Raw genomic sequence first — 21,215 nt, 5'->3', positions numbered from 1 at the left:
GAATGTCTAAGAGCAGCAGAAAGACCAAAGAAACTGACCAAGAAGGCAACAGAAAGCCTAGGGCAGTTACAGAACTGGAAAAAAAAGCTAAGAAAACTTTTGGTTGAAGTGCTGGCTGGCTGGAAGGGAGCTAAGAAATGTGAGCAAAATGTAATGCTATTTGATTCTTTCTGCATACAGAGAAACAAGACTTATTTACAACCATTACAAATAAATAGGAAAAATAAATATCTGATTCTACTCTGAATTTTTCCTTTAGATGGAAACAAGCTACATGACAGTGAAAATGAACAAACTGGATCAAAAGGGGGTAACAATACTTTAAAATGTTCTGCACTCTTCTGTTACTGCGTAAACGATTCTTGCAAACTACGAGTGCCACTGAGTGATTTTACTCTGAGTCACATGCACAAAGCAAACAAAAACTATAAAAATCAGGGCAACATCCAACTTCATATCATCCTGATATAAAATATAAACAGCACCATCTTCTGGCTTTCTAGGTGTAGTACCTGAATGAAGAGCAGCTTATTAACGCTGAAGCTAAGCAAAATGGAGGAAGTATCCACTACCTGTAACATCTACTTTCCAACTAGCTAGCTGGTCCATATTTTAAGGTCTGTTTGTTTTTTGTCAGATTCTGACCTGGCTTGACAGTAATCCATACTATTTCCTGGCTTTACTACTGAAGTTCATACTTAAGAAAGAAGCTACTTTCTGAGAAAACAAAGTGGGAGAAAAAGGAAGTGGCTGTTGTCCGTTTGGTGTGTACATATCACACAGGTGCTCTGCTTCTCAGCAAATAGAGAACAACTATGGGACTCGCCATATATAGCAGAGAGGTGGTGTCTCCTTCTGTGACCATGAAACCAGCTATGGAACAATTAAACTGCTGATCAATATATAAATACTGGAGATAGAACAGGGGTAGGCAAAGTGGCAGATCCAGCTCGTGGCCGGACTCTACTTCCCAACAGCCCGTCTCGGGCTCCTGGCCAGTCTCCTTGGAGACCCTGGGAGCGCAGGCCATGACAGTGTGGGGCTGGGCAGGTGGCCACCACTGCTGCCTCTATCTCATGTAAGCCAGTGGGGCTTGGGGAGACCCTGGTGGCAGAGGGAGGCAGAGGGAGCACTTCCCTCCCACTGCTCACTTAGCCCTGCCCAGCAATGCACCACTGCTGCTGCCACTGTTGCAACAAAATGTCATAGATACGGCCACTTGCTGGGGAACTCGAATTTAAAGAAAAATGCAAAATTGAGATTTAAACCAGGCCCTACCTATAAACTACTTAAGTTATTTCTTCTTTGGCTCAAAGGAAAAACAGAGATGGTTGTATTTTAAAATACTTAGGAGCTGTTCAGAGTAAAGTAATGAAGCCCATTCCTATTAGGCAGTAACACAAGAATAGCAAGATTTAAAAATCCTGTTTACATTGGCTTAGACTTCCCATTCAGAAAATGTTGTCAACATTTGGAAGAATTAAAATATTCAATACTAGGCATCTGGTTTAAAGTTTTCAAATAGTTTTGTTAGATGAGGGGAAATAAATACCATTTGGGGTTTGTCTCCAGGGCTTCTGCAGATCTCTGCCATATGCCTATTGTGTTCATCTGTCCTAACAGCTACGGAACATTTTGATGTCTCAAGTCAGCAGTGCTCAGCCTTTTTGCCCAGTGGGCTGGATAAGCAGAGCCCTGTCTATCCATGGGCCAGATCTGGCCAGGGTTCCCAATCCGGCATCCAGGACAGGAGAAGTGGGCTCTATTTGGCCACACAGAGGGTGACAAGGTGCAACCTGGCCCCAACCTAGCCCTGCAGGGGAAGGGGGCTTGACCTGCCCGGCCCCATGTGGGGAGGAATAGGGCTTGACCTGGCCCCACACTGGGGAGGGAACATGGTTCAGCCCCAACTGAGCTATGGGGAAGGGCCTGGTCCTGCCCTGACCCAACTGTGGAGGGAGAAGATGCGTGGCCCAGCTACAACTCACCACTTGGGGTTTGGGAATTTGGCAGGGGGAAGGATGGCCATATGGATTGCCCCTGCTTTGCCACCACCAAGTTTTCTTACCCATGGGGGCCCCATGAGTCAGATGTGATGGCTCTGTAGGCCATATTTGAGCCACAGGCACCCTTGTCCTAACTGACCAGCTGTTCACCTAAATGGAAAAGCCAACATGGCTTTTACTGTGGTTTCCTTTGCTTTCACTTTTTAAATGAGTTTGCCAGCTTGGGATTTACCTTTGCACCAGGAAGTCCAATTCCTGGTTCTCCAGTTGGGCCAGCAGGACCAGGTAACCCAATATCACCCTACAATTAAGAAAATATAAATCCTAGTTTTGATTCTAAGTCAAAATGTAAATGTAAAATGTATTACTTCAATATCTGTCACATTCACAATATACCTGGAAAATTTTAGAAACATAGGTTTTAAAATTTAAAATAATTACAAAGTATTGAGAGAGTAAAAATCTTTAATGTCCGTATTTTCCTGTCAAATGCTTTTTGTTTATTAGGTAGAAGATACATGACCTTGTAATGGAAAAAGTATTTAAAAAACATTATTATTATTATTATTATTATTTAAAAAACATTATTATAGCACCAGCAGCATGATAGATGTTTCCAGACAGTTATGAACATATCATCCCAGTTCCTAGAAAGGTTTATACTTTTAATAGATGTTTATTGCAAGACCTGCTAAAGTGATGAATGATTTTGGAGTGTCTACCCTGAATTTTGCTTGAAAAGGACTTGCTTGCCAGGTAATACTGGAGATCAAGAATTAGGAAGTCAGGCCACCTTAGGGGCTCTCAAATTGGGCAGCCCAAAACTGAGGTACTCCGAATCACTATTGAAAATCCTGCCTCTGGCTTAACTCCAGTGTGAAAACAAGGTACAGTGCATTTTCTGAAAATTCAGCCCAGAAAGCCAGACAGAAAATTGCTTGATTCAGATGAAACCCAGTGCAACATTCTTATACCCCACAAGATCAATCGCTGGCTGTAGAATGGGCCAATTTATGAAAGAGAGCCAGGCCAGTCTATAAAGCCAAACTGAAAGAACCTCACCTCCCATACCCATGCCAGGCAGTTGTGAGGTTGCTCTGTAGGTGAAGAGATTATGCAAATTAGCCTCTATTCCCAGGTACATGAATAGTTGTCTCTGGTTTCTGTTCTCTTCTTTCAGTGGAGATATGCAGTATACAAAAGATGTTAGTGCGGTAGGGCTGAAATAAGTATTGGGTGCATTCCGGTGAGGACCAAAGTTAAATTTATTTAGGCTAACTATAAAGTTAAACCTAGCAATGTGGGGAGCTCTCTGCTATTTTGAAGAAGTTATATGGCACTTCTTCTCACAGATACCAATGGAAAAACACACTAAGACAGCAAATAGCTGACACCAGGGCTCTAGTAATTGGATTGGTTATAATCTATAACTGTCCATGGAAAAAGGGCAAGTTTGAGTTCCATGAAAGTCAAAATTATTTATGAGAGGTAAAGATTGTTGTGGGTGATATCTTTTATTGGACTAACTGTATTATTAATGTTCCTCCCAGCTATACACTTGGTCCACCAAAAGATATCACCTGCAAAAATCCTTGCCCCTCACTTTTTTCCTGGACCATCACAATTACATCACCCCAAGACTACAAAAAATGATTTACTCTTTCTCAGGTATCACACTCTGTAGCTGTGTAGCCTGAGTTGCTGTGAGCACATCTTCACATACAATTAATGCAATTAAATAAACTCCAGTGTAGTTCACACTCAAGTGTATTGCTTCTGGCGATTCCATTTGTACGGGCGCCTGGGACTGCAGAAGGCTGAGCCAGGGCAGGGCAGCTCTGGCTGGCAGAGGGCTCTGGGGGTTAGCCTGCTAGCCCGGGGCTGCTTCTGCCTGGCTCAACATGCTGCAGAGAGACTGACTGGGGCATAAGGGTGCTTCAGGGTGGGGCTAGCCAAAAGGCAGTCCCCACACTGAAGCACCCTCATGTAGATAGTATATAGACGCTGAGATTTTACTGCAGAGCTAACTAGTCAGCTCTGCAGTAAAAGCCCCATGTAGATGTGCACTGTGAGTCTCAGCATTTTGGGATAGAACTACTCCCCACAAAATTGAAAATGTGAAACACGGAAATAAGTCTAAAATAACTTGAAGTTTACAGCCATGTTTACAAGCATGGAAGCTCACCAGGCTCCTCAGTGCATGCTGAAGACATTTCACATGTTGACTTTTTTAAATATTAGGAAACTTGTAGTGCAGATGTTACCTTTGGTCCTGCTATAGCTCGGCCAGGAAGGCCTGGCATTCCAAGACGTCCTGGTACACCAGGTTCACCCTAAGGGAATAATGCCAAACAGATTTTCATTAATGATGGACCAGAGCATGTCTTAGGTAACAACATTTCTTTATGGATTTTCAATATTCTATTGAAAAAGTGCATGTGATCTCAGAAAGGTTTTAACTAGTGCAATTGTGCTTGTTTATCAGTAGAAAATAAAATTCTTATTTTTAATTTATTGTGCAAAATTTACTGTTAGAAGATTCTCAGGGTAGGAAGAGTCACAATGGACTTTAGATTGAACTCTTCTTAGAGCCTACTGAACAATAAGAAATGCAGCCACTGGTCTTGTCTTAAAGTACTTCACCTATTTCCATCTCAAAATACATACTGCTTGCTCTTTTCTCCATATTTTACAATTTTCCACTCCCTTTCTATCTGTAAAACAGTTAAAAAAAACCTTGAGGAGAGACACAAAGTAAATAGAAATGGCAGGCTAGAGTCATCTCACTTTCAGTAAGATAATCAAAACAAGTGTAAATAACAGTTACTGTCCTGTCATCAGTTCAATTTCTATGTGGATACTTATATGGCCCTGTTATCAGACTACCCAAATGTTTTCCAAATATTTAAACAGAGGAATAACATCAATAGAATCTTTTTTTCCCAGGCTTCAAGCAAAATAATGTGATTGGTTTCAATACATGTGTGCATATGGATGTGTCTATGTAGGAAGAATTTATTGAGGAAATTTCTGATCACTCTTATTTCTTGCAGAAGCAAGTACATTCCACTGCCATTCTTTCTGTTAAATAGAACAAACGAGTGCTTTGACCTGAGCAAGACCTCTCTTCTACAGGCATAGTACAAAAAAAAAATACTTTAGCTCCTGCTGGCCCAGGGGTTCCTGCTGGTCCTGCTAATCCACGTACACCTCTCTGACCTTGGTCACCCTACAAGAATTTAAAAAAAAAAGATTGTTATACATTTATTTTTATACATTTAACAAAAAAACCTGTGCAATTTCTTGTAAACATTAACAAAACACAGCAAAATGCTATCCTGTAGCTGTTGCATACGAACAATTCACATTAACTTCAATAGGAAGTCATTTAATTTAGTTTCAACTGAAGACAATGAGCATAATTTTTCTTGTTTCAATTGTGTAAATCAGGTGTCACTTCATGGATTTCAATAGACTTACATTATAGTAAAACCACTATGAAAAGAATCAGACCCTAAAACAGTTTGTTTGCAGGCACCAAGTCAAGGAATCAAATAAATACATTATTTGCAAGAAAGAATTTTAATAACAAATATTAGTAAGTCCCTGAAAAGTCGTTTTGTATTAAAAGGCAAATATAATACTATATTTGTAGCAAACATTTTCCTTCTGTCAGGAATAATTAATAAGAAAAATGCCCTCCCAGTTAATCTGTTTGCATACTTCTAGGCAGAATAATCTTAAAATAGAACTAAATTTGTACAGAGATAACTATAATTCAACACATTCTTACAATATAGTCATAATGCTAAGATACCCAACTAGATAGTAGTTCAAAACTAAGCATCTGAAAGTCTGGTATCACCCAATTACTGTCCCAACATCAGGACAGTACACCCTCTATCCTATAAAATACCACTTGTGTATATTTCCTACAGGGGGGATCTTTTGAATCTACCTTGGGTATACTCATTTTTCTGCTTTCACTTTCCTTTACCCCTTGCAGCTTCTTGCTACAGCAATCTTCAATCTATCTGTAAAGGGCTCTTTCCAGTCCCTTTTAACATTTTCTTTCAGATGCCCAGAGGAATTAATAGGAATTCCAGAGGCATTTCAGACCTAGAACCAAACCTAGAAACCCAACTGTGGGTCCAATAATGCAGGCATATATTCAGGGTATAAACTTCAGTGGTATCAAAAGATACCAACATAAGCTATTATGATGCAACTGGTACATGTGCATGATTCTGTAGCAATATAAATTTGGCAAAACCTCTCCAGCCTTAATTCTGCTTTATTCAAGGTCAAAATGAGGGTGAGATAACCAATTTGTACTGCTTCTGGATAATCCAGATACAAAAGTTAGATCATAGCAGCTCTTGTGCTCCCCTGAACAGCAGCTTCCCACCCCTTTTGAAGCAGCTAAAAGGTATGTTTGTCCATATCCTCAGCAATCTTTACTTATTTAAATAGCAGCTCCACTGAGAACTGACATTTCTGCATCTCCACAGGATGAAGAGCTTGTTGTGTATAGCAGAGTATTATGTTGCCACGAGACTGTTAGGCAAGCCAGCTCCACAATTTTTATCAATAGAAAATGTAATTTCAATAATCTTTGATTAACTTTGCTCCTTTGTGTTTTTAGAGGCTGAGATTGAAACTAATTCAGCAGTCAGATGCTTTCATCAACATTCATAAAGTCATTAAAAAAAGTGAAGGTAGATATATATTTATAGTCCAACAAGATGGGGAAGATTGAGAAATGTATTCTTCAAGCACTGTTTTTATTAATGTTTTTATTAGCTTTAATGAGGAATTCTGACCTTCTCACCCTGTATTCCAATCCCTGGAGTACCCTCAGGTCCTCGAGGACCAGATAGTCCTGGCTCCCCCTGCATGGAAAAAAAGAAATAAGACCAACGTTTGAATGTAGTTGTAATTTTATTTTTTTTATGTCTAGGGCTAAAGGTAAAAGTCCTTTCTTGTGTCACAAGAAGTGTATATCCAGCAGCAAATTCAGCGTTGCTTCTTTGAGTAAAAGATATCTTCAAAAGAGGTTGCACATAAACACGATTTACTCCCCTGTTCAAGCCTCTTTATGGCACATAAAAAAGTGCAGAGTGGCATATATTGGCCTGAAATCCTCCTGTCCAACTCAAGAAGGATTACTTTGGTACAGGTGTTGCTAAGAGCAGCCTAAAAGCTGTCCTCTAAGGACCCACTCTCTAGTCTTGGCCCATAATTACCACCAATTGCCATGGACAGGATCAGAAGGATGCATCAAGAGTTGGGCCACAGAGCATAGCACTGCAGAGACTCTGGGGAATTCTGTAGCCAGCAGGGCAGCCTGAGCTTGCTGCTGCAAGTTAACATAACTCTCAGACTCTCTAAATCAGTGTTTCCCAACATTTTCCAGCCCAAGGCACACTTACATTAATAAAAAATATTCTGCGACACACCTGTTAAGGCATTCTCCGTCCTCATACCTATCGTAGCTCATTGCCATCGCAAAATTCTGTGGCACACCTGTTCATTTCTGATGGTATACTTCTGTGCCATGGCACACTGGTTGTGAAACACTGCTCTAAATTAAACCAAAGGTCCCTGGCCCAAAGCTGCCTTAGCCCACATCTTGCAAGCACAGTGTAATAAAAGTTTGTAAGCCCAGAAATGACTGCTCAACTCAACTTAAATGCTTACAAAGTCCCCTAAAAAAATCTCGCATTCAGATGCCCCCGAATGGCTGTACCTATTTCTGTGGGAAAGGTTGCCTAACATTCATGTGAGGGTTGACTGAAAAGTTCTAATCAAAGTCAAGTAACACCCCCCTTTTCACGGACTCTTTTGCTGAATGATGGTATCTGCATGAGGCAGGCAGTAAGTGAGCAAGGGAAGAAATGGGAAGTGGAGACAAAGAAACCAACAGACCTTTTGTCCTGGGGCACCATCTTCCCCTGGAAGACCAGGCAAACCTGCCAGGCCTGAAGAGCCTGGTTCACCCTGCAATAAATAAATAAATAAAAACAAACCAACTCCATATTTGCTATAAAAAGAAAAAGGAAAATATAAATAGGAAAAATATAATCCTCTGCAATCAGGAAAATGTTCTTCAGAAAGGATCCAAAAATGCAATTTTTCTTTCTAGAAAAATATTTATACAGATGATTTCTGATCTTGCAGCATGAGGAAATGGGGGCGCAGGCAGCTCTGGGTTGACTGCTCTCCTGTCTCCACATGTTGGGCTGGCTGGGGCACAGGGTGCCTCATCGTGGGGCTTGCCTGCTGGCTAGCTCCACACTGAGGCACCCTGTGCCCCAGCCAGCGCCCCCCTGCAGCACATGAAGCAGTGGGACAATGTGTCCTGCTGCAAACCACATGATCAGGGGCATGCACTGCAGCACAGAGTAGTGGCCCAAATTTGTGCCGCTGCTGTTTGTGCTGCTGCAAACACATGCCCCTGCTCATGTGGATGTAGCTTCTGAGTCCATACTTAAGTACTAAGGGCCCTCCCTTAGTGGGTGGTGGGAGGGGTCAAATAAGCCAAGAAACTTAGGACATTTATCAAGCTCCCCCAAAACCCCCAGAAAGATCCATTATTAACACCATACCTTGGAACCAGGTTCTCCAATACCTCTTTCTCCTGGAGCTCCACTTTCTCCTGGCAAGCCTTGTTCACCCTTAAGTACAACAGGTTTACAGGAAGAGTTTTAACATCAGAAAGACACAAATACCTTTTTAATGAAGCATTTACACAAAGCATTTAATGTAATAAAAATAATTATTTGAAGTCCTGACTTCATAGTTTTGACCTTAGGGACTAAAATATCCAGTGCACTAATTTTAGTGTTGTTTCTCAGGCAATAAGAAGAGCTATAAGTCCATAATTACTAGATTTCCATGAAACCTCTGCTACAAACTAGCTGACATTGCAACAAAATACCTAGCATCCCTATACACTTTATTCTTCTACCTCTTTGTAGCATAAATAAAGTATAAACCTATTCTTAATCACTACGAATCATCACACACGGATGATGCCTAGTTTGTTTTCTTTACCCGATGGTGATCCCTAAAGCAGTTATGGCTCTGAAGCCCATAAAAACCCCTCAATGGCCTCCATGTGTTCAGAATTGGGGGTAATATTTCATATTCATTACTCAAAAATTGTATTTCTTTTAAAAATACGGTTTTAGTGTCTTGTCCCAAGTACCTCTTTCACCACCTTTTATAGACAAGTAAACCTTGGTAAAAGCTTTTGGACTTCAGTTGTGACACCCAAGAATATGAATTTAACCCATAAGCTGCTTTTCACTGTAAGATGCAGTAATATGCACTACTAAATGAAGTGTATATGGAGAAGTGACCAGCAGAAGCAAGAAGAATGGCAAATAATCTGAAAGAAAATTTCCTGCTATTGTAGAGTGAATATAACCAAGTGTGGAAGAGGAATACTCCTGTCCAAGAACTAGTGATATTCTCTGTCAAGCATAAGTCATTCTTCCTAGAGAGATGGGCAGAGATTAAAAGAGTCTGTGAGTGATGTGAGGAAACTGAAAACAGAGAACCCCTATTATGCAGACCTGGAGGATGTGGCACCTGGTGTGGGTGCCTGGCATGTTGAGCTATGATAGAGAAAGGCTGTAAAAGGAAGCCAGTAGGATAAAAGTAGAACAGGTATAGCAAAGCTTTTCAATGGGTTGGGGGTCTCCTATTTCTTTTAATGAAACTAATACAAACATGGGAATGCAATTATTTACCGTGGCTGAGTCAATGTTCAGATTTATTTTCAATATTTTAATAACAGTTATCATGAGACCATATTTTTCTTATCTGACATTTAATGCCAGGCATAGCTATAGAGATTTCTAGTGCAACATTACATCAGTGAATGTCCTTACCTTTGATCCAGGTAGTCCTTGTCCTGGTGGTCCCCTTGGACCTGGAGGTCCTTTGGGGCCCACTACCCCCTGCAAGGATTTTACAATTAATCTTTTAAAGTAAAATATTTTTCCAGTTGTAGATATTTAAAATAGATAGATAGATAGATAGATAAACTCCCACCTTTTCTCCTTGAATCCCAATGCCAGGTAACCCAATAGGCCCAGGTAAACCTGGAGGGCCAATTTCACCCTGATGAACAAAGTACAATTACAAAATTGTGTAAAGCTATAGAAGCAATCTGAGCCAGATTTTCAACTGTTATATACTGGCATAGTTCCTCTGAAGGCACTGGAGCTACTTCAGCATAAACCAGCTGGGGATCTGACTCCAGATCTTCTAAAGAACCCATTTATATGTCTTAACCCATGCTGGTTCAGCTGCTGCAAACAACTGTTACAGTCTCTTTTTTCCATTTTAGAACTTAACTTTCCCACAGAATCAATCACTTTTTGTTCTGTCTCCTGTTTTACTATGATGAGATGTTAGAATAGGTTGGGACAGTTTATTAGTCATAAATCTCTCCACAAAATACAGTATTGTCTAGAAACTATTGTTGCTACAATGGTTCATTTTGCTTCATTACATCTTTTGTAGCTAATATCTACCCCCACAGCATTCAGAGGCATTTGCACTTTGTTAATCCTCTGACATATTTACTGCTCACCTTTTCACCTCTTATGCCAATGCCTGGAAGCCCACGAGGTCCTTTGGGACCATCAAAACCACGGTCTCCCTACATATAAAAGATATGTAATATCAGCTATAGCAATCCATGATTATTTATTCTATTTAGCACAGATAGATTATTGGTAGCATAATGGCTGAAGCTAGAAGAACATGAAGATGGTGCCTAAATTTCTTTGTTCCCTGGTATACGATAAAGGTCTCTTTTTCAGAGGAGATCGCTCTTCAGTTTGAGGCTGGTAACAAAAGAGTTGAACACATTCTTTTTTGCCCTTCTTTCCATTTCAAGTATGTTGGGTCCAATCCTACTTCGATTCAAATTAATGGCAAAACTTTCATTGATTTAAAATGTCTGCAGAGTTGAGCCTCATCACTTCCTGAGGGCTGAATTCTGTTCATTTTAATCATGAAGTAGTCAATATAAAGTAACAGAAAAGGTTTGGCCCTTACTACCTTCAGTGGGAGTTTTCCTGAATAACAGCTTTGGAGTAACTGAATAACAGTTCATGGAGTATCATTGTTTTAACATAATTATTTAATAGTAGCAAATGGCTCTCTCACTATGTTAGCCAAACATTAGTGATGAAAATAGACAGCTGACTAGGAACAGATAAGGGCTAAAGAATACATTTTAACAACACTCAACTATACACTGAGCTCAGAGTAAATACCAAGTTAATAATAAGGAACAAAATACTGAATTTTCTTGTATTCCTGTTATCAAAACACATAGAGGAAGATCTGCAGCTGGTATAAAATGTCAAAGTTCCATAGAAGTCTACTGAGGTCAGTGGAGCTATGATAATATACTGGGGGTCTTCTCTACAGCAAGCAAATCCCCCATTTTAGCTTTTCCTTACATGCATGTAATTAAAAAAAATCCTGTTTGACATTCCTTACTCCTAATACTTTAGGACATCTGCTTTAATTTCCCTTCTGACTGAACTTCAATTTGCTAGCAAACACACTCCACTGGAAGAAGCAACTGTATAACTTATTTTAGATGAATAAATCATCTGCTAACAGACATGATTTAATGCCAGAGATCTGACACACCTGGCAACCCTTTGTAAAAGGATTAGCAATTATGCAAAAATATCAACTCTGTTGATACATGTTTGAGTTTATCTCAAATTTGGCAGGAAAATGTTGTACATTTTTTGTCAGAGCAGGAGTGCTAATAACCCTAGTGTTCTGGCCAAATTCCAATTTGGGTAATTATATCCATTCTGCTTGTTTAAATTTCCTCTGCAGTTTGTTAGATAATGTATTCCTTATTTCTCTATTCTGCAATATAGAGCTGCTGTGCACTAGAACTAGCTGCTTTGTTTCATCCCACAGGTATTTATATCTTAGTGGTGTTCAAGTGATTGCTGGTTATATTCTTAAGTATATTTTCATTAATCCTTTTTGTCTTTATGTATAAAAGTTGCTGTGTAAATGTAAGCTATCAATATCCACTTTGATGCACAAGGAAATGTGCACAATAACTCCTAAAATACTGGTATACGTCAGATGGAGAGGATTTAAATGAAAATTCTTACTGTGATATTAATGGATAAAATAAAACCCAGGTGTGCTCAGGAAACTGGCAGAGAATTTGAAAGCAGAGGGAGAAAAATCAGCACTTAACATTTGAAACCATGTCCCTGAAACATTTTTTTTTTTGCATTTGCCCAAATGTAATTACTTTATGATATTACCATCTTCTCAGACTCAGCCCTAGGAAGTATGTGAAAATGCAGGAGAGAGGGACTCTACATCTTCTGATGGGTGCATCAGAGGAGCCCAGCTGCTAATGTCTGGGTGCTTACATGGCAATTACTATTTTAAAAAAAATTACTTCAAGACTAATTTTCCAAATACATGTGGGACTTGTGTCTTATGCGCTTCCCCAACCACTAAAAGGTTTTGTACAATGTGGAGAATTTTAGTGCATATAAATCATTTTGCAAATAAAAAAACATTACAGTTCTCCTACTTTACAGACAGTAGTTAATTATCAATACCTATTTGTAAAATAGAGATAATAAAGCAAAGCTGACCATCAGGGAGCTGGATCCAGGACAGAGACTAGAATGCAGGATTCCCTTGTTGAGTCCCATATCTAGAAAACTGTGCCTTTCATAGTATTTGCTTGTCTCTCATCATAGGTCACACTAGGTCCTCAGCCTAGGAGCTGGCTCAGCTTCCAGCTGTTATTTGGATAAGACTTAGCAATGTTTTTAGTGCTGTCCTTTTATCTAGGTATTACAACTGCATTCATAGCTGCTTCACTATATCCCAGTGCTCACAGCAGGAACCTGGGAAGCCTTGCTTTCATTTCCAACATATGGGTCTTCAAAAACCCCAGAGATCTGTGGCCAAAATTTTCACAAACCGTGAAGGTCCAAGTGTAAAGGCATCCACATTTAAAATTAAAAAAAAAAGAATCAGTGGCCACGTCTACACAAGACGGTAGTGCACATTCATTACTGTGCATTTATTTAGTACTTGTATAAACATGTACTAAATAAATGTGCAGTGACCTGAGTTACTGCACAGTAGTGCCAGTGAATACCTTTTTTGTAACACTATTGCACAGTAGCCTAATACTACTGCACAGTAGCATTGTGTTATGGTTTTTGCCATGCAATGTTACTGTGCATTAGTATCAGGCTACTGCATAGTCAGCATGTTGTGTAGATGCACCCAGTGAAAAGTATTTCCCCTTAGGAACTATTTAAGTTAGTTTATGTTTTCAAGGCTCTATCCCTTGGTAACATGCTAACAACTGCTTTAATACTGAAATTCTTTTCATTTTAGATTTCCCAAGGGTTCAGGAGAGTTTGACTACATGCTCTGTGGGCCTCATTTTAGAGGCCCGCTCATTTTAAAGGTGTCCCACTGTCTTCAGTGAAATTGTACTAGTTTAACTGAGAGGTCAACTGGCCCTGAGAGTGCTACTGTACAGGCTAATTTAATTGACTATCATAGACTTGTTGAAGTCCATACAGACTGGATCACTGATTTACATAAGATCAGAATCAGGCCTTATATCTCATCTGCTGCTGTACCTTTGGTCCTGGAAGCCCTTCACCTGGTGAACCTCTTTCTCCTTGAATGCCTTGTGGTCCTTGAGGCCCCTGTTAAAATAAATTGAAAGCAACCTGAAAATCTATTAACTATTCAAATCAATAGCAGAATAATCTGCGTCAGTGTCGTCTTTAAGCACCTCTTTGAATTTTGGTGCCAGGTTATAACCTGCTAAAAAGATGACAGTAATACGATATTCACAGTAAATCAACTAAGCATTCTGGCCGGCAGCTATAACAAGTTATACAAGATTGTATCAGTGGTTAACTTATGAGTCACTGACTATATTGCTGAAATTCCTTCTCTTTTCTTTTTTAATTCTTCCCTCCTTAATCTTCAAAACATTTTGGAAATTAGTATTAAGTCATTTAATATGTGTAAATGCTGTACTGATAAAACAGAGCAAACCAGATTAAAGGCTATATCTTCCTTCTTCCACACAGAACACTGTGGAAGATCTAGCTGAAATGGGTTGCAACTGAGATACGAACAGAACGTTTTCATGATTTCTTCTTTTTTGAAACAGTGCTGGTGGGAGCAGAGCTTACCAAACATTAAGAAACTTAGAAAGCTGTTTTAAAGACAGAGAGAGAATTGGTGTATATTGGACTCCCGGCCTCTCTTTGTCTCAGTTTTATTCCTGGGAATGCTGCAGGCATGGAATGACAAACTGCAGAACTTCAGTGGAGAAGGTGCCTTGAGACCAAGTGTACTGAGAAAGGGTTCGGAGTGCAGCTTCAGAACCGTTTTCAATTTTAAAGATGCAGAAAATCCTACTGTCTTCAGCAATGAAAAGTGAACATTTACTTTTTCTTTTCTTCATTACTATGGTTAATAAGGGTTTTGCTGGTCAAATTACTCTCTCAGGGACATCTCTGCAATCAGAATAACTCTTGTAACATGCACAGGTAGGAAAGGTTGAAATATAACAAACAATTCTGTGAATAATACAAACAAATAGAATCCATCTACCTCTCTCAGTTGTGTTGATGCAGTGCAGTAAAAGCAAAAAGCAGTAAAACTCCTAAAGTTAACAGTTATGGCTTTAGTTTCACCAAAGAGCAGATTTTCTAGACTACGAAAGTACCATTTTTCATAGTTACTTCTCAGACTTGAACCAGATTTTCAGTAAGGAATTGGACAGAGATTCTTCAAATGACCAAGGAAGAGGAAAGTCATAGGGCATGGGTCACAAGCAGGTCCCTGTGACTTAAGTTAGGGTAGGGGTGTAGGTTTTATCTGTGTTGGTCTAAGGACATAGGCAGACAAGGTTCCTTGGGTGAATTTGATATCTTTTATTAGACCAACCCAAATAGTTGGAGAATAGTTATTAAGCAAGCTTTTGGGTTCAAAAACCCTTCGTCAGGCTGAAACTTCCTTAGCCTGATGAAGGGTTTTTGAACCTGAAAGCTTGCTTAATAAATATTCTCCAACCATTTGGGATGGTCTAATAAAAGATATCAAATTCACCCAAGGAACCTTGTCTGCCTTAAGTTAGGGTATGAATTTAGCAGTCATCAGTTGCTCCTGGGAACTACCCATGTGTAGATTCTTGTCCTACAGCCAATGCAATATAGTTTACTCTTCGATTAAAGTAGGGCAAATTACCTTTCATCATTGATCTGTCCTCTAAGCAGCAATAGCATCCGGGACAGCAGTAAAATCAGTGCCCAGGACTACTGCCCCATTCACCCACCCCTATTACACTACTGTCTTGCATTAGTGGGGTAGCCGATGCTCTGTAAATCCATACCTTAGAGTAACTTCCTCATGTGCCCATAACCTATGACTTTTATATCCCAGTTATTGGTTGATATCATGTAAGTTCATACCCCAACTTAATTCACAGTAGTTTGTTAATATGCCCATAGCAATCATCATTTTCACATGTATGTGGGGGATAAGATGGCATATTGTAGCATGGAGGCATAACTGGACAGGACTGTACACCGGGCCAGTCCCTCCTCCTTTCTTTCACCCTGTACCTTCTTTGCAGTGCTGCGCTCTGGAGGCTCCAGCAGTGGCCAGCAACTTAAGAGTAGCAGCTGAAGTTTGCTGCTACTGGGCAGAGATGTCACCCCATTTTTTGCCACTGACATCTACACTAAGTGGGCAAAACAACACCAGGTTTTGGCAGCAAAACCCTTCACTCACTCACAGATGCTCCTGTACCACCGCCATTTTTTTTCCCCACTGGAGCTGAACCCCTAAGGTTGCAGGAAGAGGAAAGTTAGGCATGCAAAGGTAAGGCACCTCTCTTCCCCCTAGCTCCATGCCAGTTCTTTCCCCACTAAGGCAGCACCAGGGGTTGTGCCCCACTTACCCATCCTTCATTAGACTACTGGTTTACCATGTACTTATTAACATATGAGTCTTAAGAGGGAATCTCTTAGGCTCTACTTGCCTCACACTTCAATAGCACATACCGGAAGTCCTGGTTCACCAAGGCCAGGGGGTCCAATAGGGCCTGGTCTTCCTGTCAAGCCAATGTCACCCTTTGAACAAAGACATATTTTAAACACTTGGTTTACTGTTTTTATTTGTATAACATATAAGCACCAATTGAGGCTCCTTTTTTTTTTAAATAGTTATTCTACCTGAATACAATGACAGTATAGGAACTCCTAATCTCCTCAACCCTGTAGGGAGAACTAGTATAGTTTAAGAGTTTAGGGGATAGAATGGAAAGCTGCAGTAGTAAACATGGAACTACTTCAGTCCTGTATCACACAGTAAATTCTTGTTAATTAAGTTAAAGCAGTGGTCTCCAACCTTTTTGGGTAGGAGATCACATTTTGAATTAAAAAGCAATCCAAGATCTACCCTGAGCTGCCCTGCTTCCACCTCCCACAGATCTGTCTGTGGGGAGGGAAGGGGGGAGGAAGGGGGGAGCAGATCAAGGTGGAGGGAGAAAAAATTATTTGGGGGCACGTCCCCCCAACAAGTAAGTCGGGGGGGGGGGCAGGGCAGATTGAGGCCCCGAGGCACAGGCAGGAGTGGGGGCTGGGGGAGTAGGGCCCTGGCTGAGTCAGGTGGTGGGACAAGTGGAGGCCCAGGGGGCATGTGCCCCCCAAGCCTCCGCTTGTCCCCCACTCCCTTCAAACCCTGCTCCTACCTGTGCCCTGCTCCCTCCCTCACCATTGGAGCCTCGATCTGCGCCCTGTGGTGAGTGAGGGAGGGGGTCGGGGCAGGCCCTGCACAGCCAGGGCACAGCGTGGAATGAAGCCACAAGCGGCTCATCAGGGGGTTGTGGGGGGTGGGACACACAGCCCGGGAGGGCATGGGAGCACGTATCTCTGGATCTGCATCTGGAATGGCCAGAGCAGGCTGGGGCCAGGGCGGCACCAGGTTCTTCCCAGTGTGGGTGTTTGGGCCGGGCAGTGGCGCTGGGAGTGGGTTGGGAGGGCTACGGTGAATTTTCAGGTGCCTGCAGCCTCCCTCTGAGCCCCACTCCCAGCAGCGCCACCACCACCCAGCCCAAACACCCATGTCACAGAGAGCCCACCCTGTGTGCAGATCCAGGGGCACGTGCTCCTCATGCCCCCCCAGGCTGTGTGCCCCCCTTTCCCTGCAACCCCTGGACCAGCCGTTCGCAGCTCCGACCCATGCAGTGCCCCAGCTCTGCAGCACCAACATCCAGCCCCACTCCCCCCTCACTGCTGCACGTGTGCCCCTTCCCACACCTGTTGCAACTGCCAGAAGCCCGCAGCTGGGCTACCTTGTGGCCCTACTGCTGCCCTGCATTTCTGGAACTAAGCCCCTTGCCTTCTGCTGCCTATGCCTGCATGCCACTGGGTGAGTGGGGCACCAGCTGGGTCAGGCCAGGGGAGGGTTGGAGCCCAGGTGGCTTATCCAGGCACATGGGGTGGGGCTTCCATGCTGCATGCACCCTGGCGGAGGCCCGGGGGGCACATGCGCCCCCCGATCTGTGCACAGGGCAAGGCAGCTGCCGCTGCACACTGGGCTTTGTGCCCCAGGCTTTGCGCTCCACGCCCTGAGCGCAGCAGGGCTCAGGGTGCAAAGCCCAATGTGCAGCAGCAGCCACCTCACCCCACACACAGATTGGGGGGCACATGCCCCCTAGGCCTCCTCCGGGGTGCATGCAGTGGCGGGACGCCCCCGCATGCCTGTATGAGCCACCTGGGCTCCGATCCTCCCCTGGTCCAGCCTGGCCAGGGCACCACTCACACAGTGGCAGGGGGCACGGGGGGATCATCCTACTCACCTGGCCTGGCCTGGGAACCAGGGGGTGTGGCTCAGCCCAGCCATGTGCATCCTGCCGCTCCTACATCCTGCAGCTCCCAGACTGCATCCCCACCACTCCCAATCATGAAGCCTCTGACAGTTGACTTCAGTCCCACCCCCCAGAATGAGATGGACTGTTAGGAGTTCCCCAATTGACCAGTCAATCAGGATTGACCGGTTGGTGACCACTGACCTAAAGGATAATACACTACTGTGGTTTAATTTGGTATTATTCCAATTTTCATTGTGTCATCCAACTCCCACCCCCTACAACAATTATCAATTCCTGGTAACTGATCATTTTTAGATAATTAATTCCTTTTGGAAAAGTGAATTAACCAGAATTTACTGGACATGGGTTCTGACATCAGTGTGTGCTTATAACAGCTTATTTTTGTTTTTGTTTAGAAATATTTCACTGCTCAAGTCTTTGACGTGCTTATAAAGTCTCTATTAGTCATTTATAAATGCAAAGTAAGATTAAGCATGAACTCTTTATATAAGTTGCTGGTATAGAGCATTCTAATTATTGTCCACTAAATATTAATTAATTAATTAAGTTGGTGGTCTCATTTCATCTCCTTTTGAACGGGTGTCCACATCACAAAAATCATCATCACAAATTAAAGTAACTGGAAGCTATAAAGAAGTTTGTATGAACTGCTTTTTACAAATATGGTTTTGAATACAAAGCTTGTTTAAACTTGGACTGTAATTCTGACCTGCCTCACGTGCCTAAGAGTTAGTATATACCAGGATTTTTTTGCAAGTCTGTTTAAAATTAGCATTTTTAAATTATGTTATTAAATTAATTTAATTTTTAATTTAATAACAGATGGTTGACAAAATAAATGAGAGGATGACTCTTCTAAACTTCAACTAAGTGGCATTTCAGCATCTGGGAGGTCATAATGTTGGGTATAAAAAGTGAGGCTAATACTACACAATACATTATATAATAGTTATATTCCGGAAGTGAATAATTCCTTGACGGTATGCTCATTTTCTTTTTACCAGTGATCTAAACTACCAAGCCTTTTTATCATCATTCGGCAGTGCAATGTTGGCTAGCACTATGGAAGAAAGAGACTTGGGGGTCATCATTGACCACAAGATGAACATGAGCTTGCAGTGCGATGCTGCGACTAGTAAAGCGACCAAAACGCTGGCTTGCATCCATAGATGCTTCTCAAGCAAATCCCGGGATGTCATTCTCCCCTTGTACTCGGCCTTAGTGAGGCCGCAGCTGGATTACTGCATCCAGTTTTGGGCTCCACAATTCAAAAAGGATGTGGAGAAGCTTGAGAGAGTCCAGAGAAGAGCCACGCGCATGATCAGAGGTCAGGGAAGCAGACCCTACGATAACAGGCTGAGAGCCCTGGGGCTCTTTAGCCTGGAAAAGCACAGGCTCAGGGGTGATCTGATGGCCACCTATAAGTTTATCAGGGGTAACCACCAGTATCTGGGGGAACGTTTGTTCACCAGAGCGCCCTTAGGGATGACGACTAGGTCGAATGGTCATAAACTACTACAAGACCGTTTCAGGCTGGACATAAGGAAGAATTTCTTTACTGTCCGAGCCCCCAAGGTCTGGAACAGCCTGCCACCGGAGGTGGTTCAAGCGCCTTCATTGAACACCTTCAAAAGGAAACTGGATGCTTATCTTGCTGGGATCCTATGACCCCAGCTGACTTCCTGCCCTTTGGGCAGGGGGCTGGACTCGATGATCTTCCAAAGTCCCTTCCAGCCCTAATGTCTATGAAATCTATGAAATCATACAACATTTTTGTGACAATACTTTCTGTCTGTATTCTTCCATTCACGCTCAGATTTTAGCAATGCCTATACTAAGAGATACTAAGACATTTAAAATGTGTTTTTATTCAACTTCAGAACATTTTGAACAACATCTGAAACACCTCTCCAATACTGCAAAAACATCACTTACTGGGCTTTAAGTCTTTCACATATCATCAGACATACTATTTCAGCTGCTGCTGCTTTTGCTCTTATACAAAGACTTATACAGTAGATTATATGATTGTCATAATACCTTTGGGCCAGGCAGTCCTATACCAGTTTCCCCAGGGAATCCAGGAGGTCCCGTGAGGCCTCTTTCCCCCTGTAAAAAGAGAAAAAGAAAGCAATTCTACTCTTAAAACTTTTCAGTTTTGTAAGTTTCTGGAAGACTCAGACACTCAAATTGCTTAAAAAGAACAGATTTTGAATATGAATAACAGTTCTACTTTTGCTTAGCCTTTTAGTAATAAAATATTTTAGTCTCACTAATATTATCTTACATGATGACCTTAACTACACCCTCCTCCCCTCCACACTTACAAGATTTTACACTTACAAAACAATTTCTTAAAGGACAACAAGAAATTGTTTTTTAGATATATAGGGAGTAAAAGGAAGGCCCAGGGAGGAATAGGACCCCTGCTAAATGGGCAGAAACAATTGGTGACGGACAGGGGGGACAAGGCTGAACTCCTCAACGAGTTCTTTGCCTCAGTGTTCCTAAGCGAGGGGCACGACAAGTCTCTCACTGGGATTGTAGAGAGGCAGCAGCAGGGCACCAGACTTCCATGCGTAGACCCTGAGATGGTGCAGAGTCACTTGGAAGAACTGGATGCGTTTAAGTCGGCAGGCCCGGATGAGCTCCATCTGAGGGTGCTGAAGGCACTGGCTGACATCACTGCAGAGCCACTGGCGGGAATATTCGAACACTCGTGGCACACGGGCCAAGTCCCGGAGGACTGGAAAAGGGCCAACGTGGTCCCCATTTTCAAAAAGGGGAGGAAGGAGGACCCGGGCAACTATAGACCAGTCAGTCTCACCTCCATCCTTGGCAAAGTCTTTGAAAAAATTATCAAGGCTCACATTTGTGACAGCCCGGCAGGACAAATTATGATGAGGGGAAACCAGCACAGGTTCATGGCAGGCAGATCGTGCCGGACCAATCTAGTTTCTTTTTATGACCAGGTTACGAAACGCCTGGACACAGGAGGAGGGGTGGATGTCGTATACTTAGACTTCAGGAAGGCCTTCGATACGGTATCCCACCCCATACTGGTGAACAAGTTAAGAGGCTGTGACTTGGATGACTACACAGTCCGGTGGGTGGCGAATTGGCTGGAGGGTCGCACCCAGAGAGTCGTGGTGGATGGGTCGGCTTCGACCTGGAAGGGTGTGGGCAGTGGGGTCCCACAGGGTTCGGTCCTTGGACCGATACTCTTTAATGTCTTCATCAGCAACTTGGAC

At 42.3% G+C, this 21,215-nt stretch overlaps 1 protein-coding gene across 1 annotated transcript in view; it reads right to left on the bottom strand.

Moving 5' to 3' along the window:
* Nucleotides 1-21,215, bottom strand: part of LOC102386671 (collagen alpha-1(XXVIII) chain-like) — a 62,051-nt gene that overhangs the window by 23,071 nt on the left and 17,765 nt on the right. The window contains exons 12-23 of the mRNA XM_014520804.2: nucleotides 20,005-20,073; nucleotides 16,133-16,201; nucleotides 13,688-13,756; nucleotides 10,612-10,680; nucleotides 10,068-10,136; nucleotides 9,905-9,973; nucleotides 8,615-8,683; nucleotides 7,935-8,006; nucleotides 6,830-6,898; nucleotides 5,164-5,235; nucleotides 4,271-4,339; nucleotides 2,239-2,307 (exon numbers count right to left, since the gene is read on the bottom strand). Coding sequence (XP_014376290.2) covers nucleotides 2,239-2,307; nucleotides 4,271-4,339; nucleotides 5,164-5,235; nucleotides 6,830-6,898; nucleotides 7,935-8,006; nucleotides 8,615-8,683; nucleotides 9,905-9,973; nucleotides 10,068-10,136; nucleotides 10,612-10,680; nucleotides 13,688-13,756; nucleotides 16,133-16,201; nucleotides 20,005-20,073 — 834 coding nt within the window. The remainder of the gene's footprint in view (nucleotides 1-2,238; nucleotides 2,308-4,270; nucleotides 4,340-5,163; nucleotides 5,236-6,829; nucleotides 6,899-7,934; nucleotides 8,007-8,614; nucleotides 8,684-9,904; nucleotides 9,974-10,067; nucleotides 10,137-10,611; nucleotides 10,681-13,687; nucleotides 13,757-16,132; nucleotides 16,202-20,004; nucleotides 20,074-21,215) is intronic.

Source organism: Alligator sinensis, unplaced genomic scaffold (genome assembly GCF_000455745.1).
Source record: "Alligator sinensis unplaced genomic scaffold, ASM45574v1 scaffold143_1, whole genome shotgun sequence".
NCBI lineage: Eukaryota > Metazoa > Chordata > Crocodylia > Alligatoridae > Alligator > Alligator sinensis.
Note: the sequence above shows the minus strand (reverse complement) of the source record. Positions and strands in the feature narration are given on the sequence as shown.